This window comes from Pinus tabuliformis, chromosome 9 (assembly GCF_031772625.1).
Source record: "Pinus tabuliformis cultivar Carrire ecotype Pingquan chromosome 9, CPIR1, whole genome shotgun sequence".
NCBI classification, from domain to species: domain Eukaryota; kingdom Viridiplantae; phylum Streptophyta; class Pinopsida; order Pinales; family Pinaceae; genus Pinus; species Pinus tabuliformis.
Genome location: NC_142307.1, coordinates 292,207,122 through 292,221,571, shown reverse-complemented (window position 1 = coordinate 292,221,571; position 14,450 = coordinate 292,207,122). Strand labels below are relative to the sequence as shown.

The window sequence follows — 14,450 nt, the reverse complement described above, 5'->3', positions numbered from 1 at the left end:
ATGTGTTAAATTATTCAAAATTTCTACAATTGGTGATACACTTAATGCTGGTTTGCACTAATTTTGTGTTTCTGTGGCTCAGTTCTCCTTCTCAGCTAAACATGTCACTCTCTGTGTCTTTCATCTGGTTTCTTGCTCTTTGTAACTGGTCTCCCCAGCTTCTGTTTGTAAGGGGGCAGTTCTGTTCTGTTGAGCGCCCTCAAACTATGTTTCCTGAGGCCTCGACTCTTTGTAAAAATATTTTGACTTACAGTTAATAGAATTTAGTATTTGCAGAGAAAAAAAAACAGTGGTCAGAGGAAGCTGGCGCTGAAAGATAAGCTTCGGAAAATCAAGTGTGAAAAGGGCGACACGATCTCTACATATCTGAACTAGCTCACCACCTGTAGGGATGAGCTTAGAAGTGCAGGGATCATGATAGTGGATGATGACATGGTGAGTCTTGCTCTCCTTGGTCTTCTTAAGAGCTGGCATAGCTACCAAGACTCGGTAAATGGAAGAGAGAAACTGCTAGATTGGGAACGACTTTGGTCGGATCTGATGCAGGAGGAGATAAGAAGAAGCACTAGAGATGGTTCTTCATCCAAGCAGGATGAAGAAAATTGTGCCTTAGCTAGTAAGGCAAAGAAAGGGAAGGAGAAGGTTTCTCATCTCAAATTGAGTTCTTCCCATAGTGGGAAGAAGTTTGACAAATCAAAAGTGCGATGCTTTCATTGTCATGAGGTGGGCCATTTTGCTACAAATTGTCCACTGAAGAAATCCAAGATGGGATCTAAGGAAGGATCTAAAGGTGAGGCATTGGCCTCACAGTTCGAGTTGGATTTCACCCTCTTCACATGCGTGGTCTCATCCATGGTGGGTTGTTGTTGGTTTCTTGACAGTGGAGCTTCTTTCCACATAACTAACGACAAGAGTTTTTTCAGTACCATGGAGGAGAAAGATCTCCAGATACTCATAGCGATGGGTAATGATGAAAAGTATAGTCTCTCAAGTGTAGGCACAGTAGTTTTTCAGACGGAGCATGGAGTTCGCATTACCTTGACCGATGTCAAGTATGTACCATGACTGAGGAAAAATTTGGTGTCGATCATAATGCTGGAAGACAAAGGCTATGATGTAGTCTTCAGTAAGGGAAAGGTTTTCATTTGACACATCACCACTAGACAGGTGAAGCATATCAGTTCACGAGTCAAGAACCTATATGCTCTTGAGGTTCAAGATGCATGCAAAGCCTTGAGGAGAAAGGCACTTGATGGAGACTTGGTGATCGAGAGGGAGAGTACATTACCTCAACATGCAGCGCCAGAAGAAGTCTCAGACAATTGTGGAGGAGCCACAATTGGTGAAGTAGTTTCAGAAGGTTGTGGAGCAGCCACAACTGGAGAAGCCAAGAGGAGACCGAGTGGAGGCATCCACTCATGCAGAGGCCTCTAGTAGGGGGAAATTTCGAGCCAAGTGGGTAGAGGGATCACATGCATCCATACCTCTACGTGGGAGGTGGGGCGATGTGGAGTGACAGTCCCAAGAAGGCTGGAATAGGGGCATGATCATTGAAGTACCCAACCTCTTTGATTAGACCTTGCTACAGAAGCCCCGATGAGGAGTATCAGGACTGGCTGAGTGGGTAGAGATAGATGCGGATGGAGTGGCAGAGAGAGCTACAGTGCAGGAATCCCAAAGACAGTGCAGAGCTAGGAGGCTGCAACAATGCGAGAGGCACAAGAGTGTTGCACCAGTGCAGGATGGCACATAGAGGTGTGCAACAATGCGAGATGCATGGAGTGTTACAACAACTTAGAGGTCACAGAGGGAGCACTTGTCAATGGCAGAGGGAGCTTCAGCATCAGAGGGTGTTTCTAGCCCAACAGAGAGGTCAGTTGGGAGATTTTTTTTGTTGTTAGAGTTGCTGGAGCAATAATACTTGGGAGAAGTGTTGCATGCAAAACATTCCAAAGGTTCATTGCATGCAGAACATTCCAAAGTTTCAGGATTGGGTTCAAGTTTAATACCTTTCTTGTTGAGAGGGAGTGTTGAAAATAGCAACAAGAAATGATAAAAATAGAAGTGCTAAAAATAACATTGCTAAAAATAGCATTTCAGGTACCAGTGTTGGACATAGCAACAATGAATGAAAAATGGAAGTACTAAAAATAACATTGCTATAAATAGCATTTTGGGAGAGATTCCAATTTTAGATAGTCCCTGGACTAAAATTGAGAAGTAAAATTCAAATTTTATCTTAGTAGTTGTTTGTAAAATAATTAATTAATTCATCTTGAGTTAATTGTAGAAAATCAAACATGAAGTCTATGTGAAAACATGCAACGGTTTCTCCATTGATTGAGGAATTTATCCCTTAGTTAAGGAGATGAGGATGAGTTGTAATTATTTAGCTCAGCTAACTGAGTTAAGTCCAGTTAGATTAGTTCCAATAGTTTGTGGAATTAATTGTGAGTTCAGTTAGTTAATGCATGCATACGTGTAACTGTTGCACTTCAGATAACTGAATATTCTCTCATAAATAACTCATGCATGTCAATTTAGTCAGAGACCCAATTGAGATCAGAGGAAGGGATAGTGTACTATCAATTGGAGGAATTTTCCTATATAGGAAACTCATCCATGCATAAGGAATTATCTCCTTTAGGATTGTGTAGTTACTACTGAGCCAAGTGAGCTGTGTGAGGTGGGAATTCACACAAGTGGAAGCACTGGACCCGAGGAAAAAATACGCAAGGAAATAGGAGGCTTGGAGGGTAGAGGAGAAGGTTTGTGAGAAGCATTTGACTGTTTATGAGCAACAGAGGGATTGTATTGAGAGCATGATAGCTTGTGAGCTAATGCTTTGTGTAATCCGGACATATTTCCACTTGTATGATAATACAAAGATCGGGGTTTTTAGCTGAGGCTTTCCCCAGAGTATTCTTCTGTGTTTCATGTGTATGATTTCTTCTTTTCTGTTATATGTTTTCTGATTGATCTAGCTCAAACTGATTAAGCTTCCGCAAAGTTTGATTGTAGAAGTAGATCTAGTATTTTGCTTTAGTATATTGCATTATTAGGTGATCTATAGTGGGACATTCTACATTTAGTCTTCATTCTAATTTGATGATATCTTGAATGAAGATCAAACTTGGTGAAGTAAATTGCTCCATGTAATTCATTCAACAATTCATCAATGCAAGGAATGATAAATTTATATTTAATAGTGAGCTTGTTGAGCTCCCTATAATCTGAACACATACGCCATGATCCATCCTCCTTGTGCACCAATACTACTGGAGCGGAGAAATAACTTTTACTAGATTGAATTATACCCGCCTCTAATATTTCTACAGCCATACATTCAATTTCACTCTTTTGGGCATATGGGTATATGTAAGCTTTGATGTTTGGAAGAACACTAACTGGAATCAAATGAATAGCATGATCATGATCAAGAATAGGTGGGAGGTCTTTGAGAGTATCAAAAACCTTGGAATGATTTTCCAAGGCTTTTTGGAGATATGGATAAATATATGATTTTAATGTTTGAACCTCTTGTGAGCATAATTGTGCAAAGATTCCCCGTTGTTCTTTCTTCAAAAGCTTTGTCATGCCATTAGAGCTAATTATATTTCCAGTTTTCCCTTTGATACCCCTTAATTCAACTCCCTTTCCTTCCCAAAAAAAATTCAAGGAAAGTTCTTGAAAATTAAAACTTATCATCCTCACAGATTGTAACCATTGGACTCCTAGTAAAACATTAACACCACCCATTGGAATGGAGAGAATTACAATATTCAATACATATTCCCCTATGATTAGCTTGATATTATGGCACTTTCCAAAGAAATTTATATTTCGTCCATTCGCAACCATCACTTGACACTCTAGTGCTGGATATAGGAAGCAATTCAATTCCTTGGCTATCTTACAATAAATAAAATTATGGGTACTACCCAAATGAATAAGAACTATTACCTTTTTCTTCTTGATATATCCTTCTATCTTGAGAGTTTGAGGAGTGGTAATTCCTGCCAATTCATTATAATAAATGGTTGGATTCATTTCTTCTTTCTTTAGGGTTGGTTCTTGATGTATATCCTCCTCTTTTGATGTTTCTTGTTCCCTTTCTTCCTCCTCTTCACAATCTATGTAGAATAATTTCTTCTCAACACACTTATGACCTTTAGTGTATATTCTATCACAATTGTAACAAAGCCCTTTTGCTCTTTTTTCCTCCCGATTGTTGTGGTGTCAACCTTGTAGGTTGTGAAAGAATAGGAACAACAACACTTCCATCTTTATAGTTGTGAGTGGTAGACTTCTTTGTTGCCATAATTTTTCTTTCAACTTTTCTTGCCACCCTGAATGCTTTCTCCAATAAATCAGGTTCCCAAAGGGTAACCTCATGTTGGATGTTATCTTTTAAAGTCCCTATGAAGACATCAACCCTATGCTCCTATGGAATATCAATTACCTTAATATTCAATTTTTGGAAGTCTTCAATGTTCTCTGCCATTGAACCCTTTTGTTTGAGATTTATCAATTGAATAATGAAGGTGTTGTTATTTGTATATTTATAATGTGCTATCATTTTCTCCTTAAAAAATCAACAGGTGGCAAGTGGTTTACGAGAACAAAGCCATCTATACCATACAAACTAATTGGGTTCTAAATATAAAGATATAATATGTACCTTCTGTGAGGGTTTCACATCTTGTAGATCAAAATAATGCTCCATCTATAGCATCTATGTTACCAGAACCTTTCCATAAAACTTCCTCATATCTATCTTTGGAATGTAGTGTTTCTTAAACCCCACATTCGAGTCTCTAAAATCATAATTCTTATTTTTTTCCTAATTGTGATTTTCATGGATTACCTTGTCACCATTGGGAATCCTTTCTTGCAACAACTTTTTTAACCCTTCCTTCAACCCTTCCATGTCACCTTTTATTTATACTTTTAAAACATCCATGTCTCCTTTAATTCTACATTTGAGTAATCCATCTCTCATTTAATTTCATCTTTGATTGATCTTTGTGAGAGTAAAATTTGTTGCACTTGGTCCCGTAATTTTGATATATCATGTTGCAATTCTTCCTCTTCATGCGTCATAGTAGAGATTTTTGAGGGCTTAATGGGTGTAGAATTATTTTGTTTTGGAGGCATTTTAGAACCCAATACTAATATCTATGCTTCAATATGCCCTTGGAATTACTTCAAACTGATTTTTCAAACAAAAATTATGCAATTTGTTTTTAAAAATACACACCTTTTTCTTGTTTTTAGGAGCTCGATGTTGAAACAATTTTAACTTCGTAATTTCAGATCTCCAAGGTCCAAAATTTCATGTTGTGATATCTCTTCAAGTCTTCTTCTCAATGCCATAAGAAATTGGATTCTTCAAAATAAAGTTATGTCGAATATCCCACGATGACCTGATTATGGACTGGTTCAGTAGATTGAACTTTTACGGGGTTCCATGTGTAACTATTTCGAGTTTTGGCCCTAAAATTTCTACAAGAGAAACTAAAGTCTGTTTTGTTTCTATCACTTTTTACGAAATTCAAATCTGATGCTTGAAGAGAAATATATTAGTGTTTTCCCTTGGTCACTTGTTTAGGACTAAATTATGGAGCATGTAGAAATCCTAACTTCTTCAACTCATATCTCCAAAAATATAGCGAACCGAGATCTAAAATTACTACACGAAGTTCACCAAGATTTCAACTCCACATGGTTGCAATTTCAACTTCTGAAGATTCGTAGAAACAAAGTTATAGTGAAAACTACAAGATGACCTATTTGAAGCAACGAAACCCTAAAATCCAAAGCTCTTATACCAAATGTTATGCAACGAGATTATAAAATAGAAGAAAAGATAGATCAACGACTTAAAAATTATCCTCTTCGAGGGGGAGACCTCCTTTACATTACATAAATAAACAATTCTTGGATGATACAAATGATAAGATCTCCTTTGTATATATAAGGGTCTAAGGGGTCACAATATAATCAGAGCCTATATATCAATAATAACATAAGGGCACAACAATCACAATAGTGGGCTTCTACAGGGAACAAAAATTACAACATGGGGGATACATGGGCACAACAATAACAATAGGGGCTACACTAAAAATAACAATAAGGGGAATATACTAGTATTATGGGGACCTAACACATTGAAATTGGAAAGGTGCTCAAAGTTGGTAGCCAGATTTTGTGTTGCCATTTGAAATCCTGGAGAGGATTGACCCATTTAGATATATGATTTCATTGTTAGCATCCATGCATATTCATAATGTGTTTAATATTTCATTACTTAAAAAGTATGTTCTTGATGCTAATCATGTAATTGACTAAAATATGGTTTAGGGGGAGCCCGAGGGAGACCTTAAGGTCCATCCAGTTGGAATTTCAGATAGGAAGATCAAGGTGCTATGGAATTGAACCATCATGTTGGAAAAGGTGCATGGGAGCAATAAGACACCATGAGGGAGGAGTATTGTCATCTTTTTAAATAATTTTTATTGTCTCTCTCTCTCTCTCTCTCTCTCTCTCTCTCTCTCTCTCTATATATATATATATATATATATATATATATATATATATCACCGAGGACAATGCATAATGGGGGTGGGGAATGTAATACCCTAGGTTGACCCCCTTGTTTATTGTATATATAGCATGTTAGGCTTGTAAGTTGGGAAGCGTTTTGGGGCTTTCATGCCCATGTATATATGTGTTTTATGCTAGTGCATATGTTTATATGTTTTAAGGCTAGTGAGCCTACTTTTATAAATATGAAATTACAAGCATATTAATAAAATACACCACTGCTCAATAGGGGAAATTTGAGGTCTAGAATGGGCCTCCTAATGAAAATAATAAAATAAGAGTTTTGAATTTTTAAAGAAAAGGGAAAAAATTAGTTTTTCGTATTGTATTTTTTGCTTATCTCCTTATAGGTTTACTCAAATGTCAATTGTAGGCATCCATTGGATGTATAATTTAATTCGACTTCCAACACACTGAATACTTTTAAGTAGACCCACATTGAAAAACTGAAAATATAATTAAAAAATGTGTTTATGTAGAATTGAATTCCACATCAACACATTTTTTTATTGTATATTCATTTTTTTTCCGGTGTGGGTCTACTCAAAAGTATGCAGAGTGGGTATTTGTTGGATGTGGAAATCAATTTTGCATCCAGCGAGTTCCTACACTTGAAATTTGGGTAAGCCTATAAGGATATAAGCCAAAAATACAATAAAGAAAAGTAGGTTTTTTCCTTTTCCTGTCAAAATATTTACCATTGCGGATGACATCATCATCTTGAATCTTATTGGTTCTCTTAAAGTTAATTTTGTTAGTACATTTTTTAGAGGCTCATTTTTTACCTCAAAATTCCCCTAATGATAGACCAAGTCAGACAAGAGAGCATGAGAGGCTAGGATTCAATAAGTTGAAAAGGAAGTGATGGGGGCTTAAGACTGGGGGGGTAATTCATAATTAAGATAAGCCTAAGTTAAAAAAGTGCACATGTTTTTGTCCTAATTCCATAAAGTGACTTTATTTGTGTCATTTGTTAAAAAATGAACATGCATGTAAAAGTGAGAGTTTTAGTGTTATTCCATCATCCCATTACATTGTTTTGACTACTGGGAGGACTAAACTCCCTAGAGGGGAAGAAGGGTTTACCTTATGACATGATTTGTTTTAGTAAAATTCTAGGTGGATTTGGGAAAGAGGATATATTTCCTCTGTGTGAGGCCAAAAAGATACTTGGAGAGTGTTGATGGTAGTTGAAACTCTTGGAAGACACAAGACTCTGATACTCCCTCGTCATCCTGAGTTGTGAACCTTGGAAGGGTAGTGGGTAACCTTAATTTTGACATAAATTATTTGTGAAACAAAATTAAGGAAATTTTCTAGAGCACAAGTTTGTAAAGGTGGTAATATGCTCCAATGGGTGAATAAGGGTGTTACATTGGGAAGTGTTACGTAAGATAAATGTTGACAACATAGCATATTGGAAAAATAATGGTGTCATTCAATTTATTTGACATCATTTCAATGTCTTATGGCTTCTAAATTGCGCTCTACTTCATTCCCAAAAGTATTTGGATCTCATGGAGAAAGTTTGTAGGTTTAGTACAAGGATAAATGTCATGCAATTGAGGAGGGTGGAATTTGGCCAAAATATTGATTTGGAATTGGAAAGTGCAAGGCACCTATGTTGTAGATTTGCCTTATTTTCAAGGTCAATGATGGAGTAAGAAGATATTTCTTTTGAAGAGATTTTTGTGATGTCAATACTTTCTCTCGGAAGGATAGGTTATATATACCCTTTTGTTCGTTGATCAACCCACTATTCTGGAGATTGTTGGTCTTATTCCCTACGCGGAATTGTTCAATAGGAACATCGATATGCCATTTTGGCATGATTGTGAGTGGATTTTTGGGTGCCCTCTAGTTTAGTATGCTTCTTGGAAATTGCACTCCCTTCTTCATTGGCGACATGAAATTAGTCTAGTCATTATTGTGTAATGTTTATCTTGAATTCTTATCACTAATCGAGTTGGAGATTGCACAGGGTGTGGTCGATGCGAGTGTCTTATAGGATCCATGTGTTTGCTTGGATGGTGATTAATTGAGGCCTTCCTACTAGGGCTTGTATCTCTAAAAGTGGTCCCTTTAATAGGATTTTCCCTTCCTACCCCAAGGGGAGAATTGTGGAAAGATCTATTATGGGATTTCTATTTTGCCATGATTTCTTGGTAGCATATTTAGTTGGGGTGGGTGGGTATTCTTTAGGGGTAGTTCATTGACATGGAGTGTTGTTGGGTGAATCCATCTCTATAACCTAATACTCTCATAGTGGTACTTGAGATTGCTTGAGGTTTTTTGCCCTATTTTTCCTATGGAAATTTTGGTGTGAATATGTTTATAAAAATGAGGTTTGCTTTTTGTGCATTTTTTTTTCATATGTGGAAGGAGTTATGTTGTAGTTATTGGCAAAAGGAATTTTGTTGATCAAGGTTGCCAATGTTTTGGAATCTAGCGCCTACTCAGACTTTACTATTGATCATGTTTCTTGAAGGGGGTGTATGTAAATACCATTGTATATATGGGTGAATCCATGAATCTTAGTCACACGTTTTGGCAAGTTGAGAATGTGAACTTGGCCTACACACACCCTTGATCAAGGTTTTACTTGATTAAGGATTTACGCTCTTAAGAAAGGATTATCTTAAAAACTCACCTCAAGATTTTTCAACCAAAAATGAACTATTTATTTTAAAAATAAATTGATTGAGGGATTTTAGAACCCTTCATTCAAGTGTAAGACTCCATTGAGGGTTTGAAATATAAGAATCCTTCCTTGCTTATGTAGGTTTTCATATATATACAACTTCTAGCAGGTAAAATGCCATCATCTCTTCGATGGAAAATGGTAGAGTCAGTGCCTATAAATTCATCATTAAATCCTCTATTCATTGACGTAATTTTCTCGTTTTTGATTTCATACTATATTTTAAACTTTTTTTCTAAAGCTTATATAAACTTTCTTCCAGAGTAGTGTAGGCCCTATTACAACAAAATATCACTCTTAAAGAGATAAAGTCCAAAATCTCAAGTGCACGATCCGCTATCCTCAAGACAGGGCTATTTCCATCTCACCAACTATCCTCTCACTTTTGGCAAGCTCTCCTCTATGTCAAGAGGGGTTCTCCCTTGTAGACAATGCCTAATAGATTATATTCATACCTCTTCATAACAATGGAGTTCCTAGATGAGAATGCCAAATCTTCAAAACAAGTGTTCTCATCACATTATTGTAGCCATGTCTATTGAGTCGAGGAAATAGACTTTATCATTACCAATAATGCAAAAATGTTATCTTTGAAACCCTCACCTTTTGTGATAAAGTCCTAAAGCACACATAAGACCATAAAAAAAATAAGAGGAACTACCCACTATCACTACAATAACTTCCACTCTCACTTTGAGCTAATTCTAGATCTCGCACCATGACACACTTGTTTTATTACTTGTATTCTAAATCATAGATCCACCCATATTATACACCCTTCTCCCCAACAAACTTCCCACTTTTCCAGCTTGGAACATGATTCTTGATATTCAAAGAGCTTACGTAACCTAGATACATAAATATTAGATAAATAACATAATTATTTATCTTCCTAAAAGACCAACCATAACATCAATCATTATTTTCATGCTACCATCACCTTTTCTCCTTACAAAGTAACTATGGTTACTCTATTCAATTGACATGGGCAGGCACAATTACCTTTGCCATCTACAATAGTTGGTGAAACATTATGTAGGATATTCTCTAACAGACCGTTATGACCTCATTATTCTTGCAAGTAACTCTTTAGATGGTGACAGTTATGCAGCCATCAAGCACTTTCTAGAGGTATATAGCATGGTATTATTAATTTGTAATAATTTATAAGCAATAACTTGTATATGGTTTTAGCGGTGAATTCAAACAATATCTTTCGTCCTCCAAAATGGCGCAGGTTGATATATATTCGCATCTAATCCATGCCATATTTAATCCTTGAAAATTTGGTCGGGGTTCTAAACAAGTAACTCTGTTAAGATTTCAAAATTAAATAGTTAATTGAATCCTGACCTTTAAAATTATATTTTTGTAGGTCGAGGTTTTAGCTTCGAAAGATTCAAAGGCATTTAGGCACGAAAAACTATTGTTAAGACATGGCCATTATTTTGGATCCGGTACGTAATGATTATGTTTCTAACTTTCATGCTACTTATTTGAGATATTTTTCTATTATTTTATTTTTGGTCACTTTATTTTTATGTACAGAGACCTGGTAAATAGGACTTCAAGATTTTTATTTAAAAAAATAAAAATTAGCCATATTTTATAAAATATTTAATAATGTAAAAATATTCTTTGTTATATGAAATCAGGGTTTTTAAATTGTGTTTTTTTTCAAAACTAATGCGTTGGTTATTTTTATTCTGGTTCTTGTCCTTACAAATTTTCAGCGTTACATAAATTAAATATAAGGACAAATTTTCAGCGTTACATAAATTAAATATAAGGACAAATTTTCAGCGTTACATCAATTAAATATAAATATTTTGATGAGGGTCAATATTTATTAAACATTTAATTTATATGATTATGCTAATTATATTTTTATGCATTTCAGTTATATTGTTTCAATTTATATATTTATATTATTTGTTTTTAAAATATTTTGTAAACTTTTAAACCTTTATTTAAATATAACATTTTATTATCTATATTAAAAAATCTTTTATAAGTTTTGTTATATATTTTGTAGTTTTTTTTAACCTAATATTTATAATTTAATTTAATTTGTATTTTTATAATTTTTCATCTTATTATTTATAATAACTTTGATTTAATTTTTTTTACTTAAATGTTTTAAAAAAATCACATAAATATAATGATGATATTATTCTTAAACATTAAGATGGACGACAGTTAATAGTATTTATCATTTTAACCTATAATGTACCATGTGATTACGGACAATTATTAGTATTCATCATTTTAATCGATAAAGTACCATATGTGATTTAGGACAATTTTTTTTGTAAACTTGGTACTACTTTTGCTATTTAGATTAACTAGCCAAAATCAGGTTTTTCCATTTGTCACAGGTGGCCTCAAGCTGCCCGTAGGAAACCAGGTTTCTCACTATGGATATTGGTTTCTCCCCATTTGCTTGCCTTCACACTATACTGGACGTAGATTATGATTAAACCTATAACATAACCATGAAAAGTATCAGTATTTTATTGGTATAACACCCAATAAATTTTACAATTAATTGAGCCATGTTTGGTGTCCCGCTCAAGACCAGACGACCTTAGATTTCTTAGAATTCCCTTCAGCTCTTTGCTCTTTCCCCCTGCCATCTCTTGGTTTTTCTCTTTGCTGGCCCTCACTTCTTCTTTTCTCTGGTTAGTCTCGCTCCATCGGCCATCACCCGGAAGGTTCGACAAAGACATCCTCACGGGGACACCACTAAGGGGGGACTGTATTTCTGTTCTGGACACCGCAGGGAAGTTAAATCATAGAAAGCTTATCAGGGGAACTAAACGGAAGGACCATGGCCCTATTTTTCACTGCACTAGGTAATTTCATTCCCTTTTCGCTCTTCTCGACAATCTTTGTTCTAATTCAAACTTTGGTTTTCCTCTCATTTTTGCTCAAGAAATTCCAAGTAGGTTTCTCAGGGGCCGCAGTATCTCGTGTCTCATCTCTTGAGGTCTCCGTGGTGGGTTCCTATCTATTCCAGATACTTATGACATCTCCTCCAAGCCTCAAGCATCACTTGGCTGGAGCGAGATTCCTCAGACCAACTTCCTTACCAGGTTCGCTTTGCTCTCCCTGGCTTTCTCCTTGCTCTCTGTGCTCCTTCTTTAGAGCCAAAGTTTTGTTTCTTTCTTCTCTCATTCTTTTATCTACATTCTCGACCCAGCCAATGTTCTAGAAGTTCCTGATTTCGACTCTTACAGAGTCCATACCTTTCCCGATGTCCTTCCCTAAGACTATAGAATTTGGCATCACTATACTTCTGAGGTTTAGGGACAAGAGAAGAACATATCGTCTACCAGAGTTGGCGTCGCTGCTTTCCCCAGGCTGTGTCGTCATCCTTCTACCACCTATCTCTGCTTCTGCTCTCATTCTCGCCTTCTGCATGTAACTACCAACTAGCTCTCTGCCCATTTGTTTTATCCCCCTTTCCCTTTAGTCCTTCAATGTATCTACCACCTGTCCTTCACTTTTACTCGCCGCCCTTTTCCCTATGCCATCCCCTCGGGATGATTTTATTACTGATATATAACTGGTAATTACAAGAACACTCAAAGAGTCATCTCTCTCCCGAGAAATTACAAGATTTAGAATGACAGCATGATCCTTACTGAGATTGACTACTGTGGCATTTAACAGATATATATTCTTGCATAGCAAGATAAATCTATAGGTTACCTGGCACACAAAGCACACTTAGTCTAAAGATCGACATGGACACAGAAAACTTCGTCCTAAAATGATTTGGCCACTTTAGGTTCTTACCAGTGCCAAGCACACTAGTACGCAGGCTCCCAAATCACTTAAAGACTTGAGTTCTTCTCGTGATGCAAGCAGATCAGACTGAATGTCCGTAGTTGCAGAGCAGGAGAGGCTCTCGACACAATGACTTCCTAAGACACTCTAAGACTCGATCCGAATGCCTTCCTCTTGGCCTTCTTCTTATTTATATAGTCGATTTCATGAGAAATCCTCCCTTGTGAAATCAATGACTTCAAAAGTAAGATTCCTTCGTATCAATTCTTTGTGCCAGGAAATCATCTGAAAAAGAAGGATTTGATAGTCCCATGCAAGGGTATCAGAATCCTTACAATTATGATGTGACATAAAGAAAGTAAAATGTCAGGAATCATTGCTTTCGGGTAACCTTGGAAGGACATCCGCGCAGAGATTCACAGACATGTCTATTATTATGTGCTGGTGTGTACAAAATGGAGATTCTTTTACGAAGAACCCATGAAAGAAATGTCTAACACCATTGTCGGTTAGAAAGACTTTACAGTACAAAAAATGACACTTGTGGGTGGGTATAGTAACTATGTCGGAAATGATCTATGAGACTTGTGGAAAAGAATTGGACCGTAACTTCTTTTTCAGATTCCCAAATCTGATCTTCATGATTTTCTGGAGGTTGAAGAAAATTAATTTCTTCAAAAGGATTATCGTCTGGATCTGATTGATGATGAAAGTCATTGTATTCCATTCTGGTCCCATCAGTGCTTGAGGCAAGTTGTCTCGCACAAATCCTTTGGCTTACGAACCAGTGAGTATGACCACATCTCCTTATTGCATTTAGGAAAGTGATATCTTCTATTTCCATGACATCTTTAAGACTTTTATACAAAACTCTAGTATGGAGTGAGCCGGGTACAGAAAAACCATCAATCTTCAACTGTGTGAACTGATAGGGCATGGTGAGGATAGCACTGAGACCATAGATTTTCCACCAATCTATAAACCAATCTGGGAGAGGATCTTCTTGATTCATTCTTTCTGTTGGCCAGTCTTCATAGCTGAAATCAAATTGGAGATGATAGAAGAAATTGGATGAGATATTTTCTAAATTCATCATTTGGAAGAAAGCAGACTTTTGTCTTTCTGGATCAAAGTCAGTCCTTCTAAGAGGATTGTTGAATTGTTTAATTGTGAGTCTGCAATTTCCAATTCTGTTATCATCTTCATAGTAAATTTCATAAGCGATGTTTCCAATATGAGCCAAATAATCAAGTTCTTGAATGGCCAAATCATTTTCAACTTCTTGATCATCCCAAGTCCAGAGATTGGGAATACCTTCTCTCCACCTTATCTCTTTTACTGGGTACCA

At 36.2% G+C, this 14,450-nt stretch overlaps 1 protein-coding gene across 1 annotated transcript in view; it reads left to right on the top strand.

The window, feature by feature from the left end:
• LOC149148330 (acyl-CoA hydrolase 2-like) overlaps positions 1-14,450 on the top strand; it is a 501,847-nt gene that overhangs the window by 155,156 nt on the left and 332,241 nt on the right. The window contains exon 4 of the mRNA XM_089440526.1: positions 10,686-10,767. Within this exon, the coding sequence (XP_089296652.1) occupies positions 10,686-10,767 (82 nt within the window). The remainder of the gene's footprint in view (positions 1-10,685; positions 10,768-14,450) is intronic.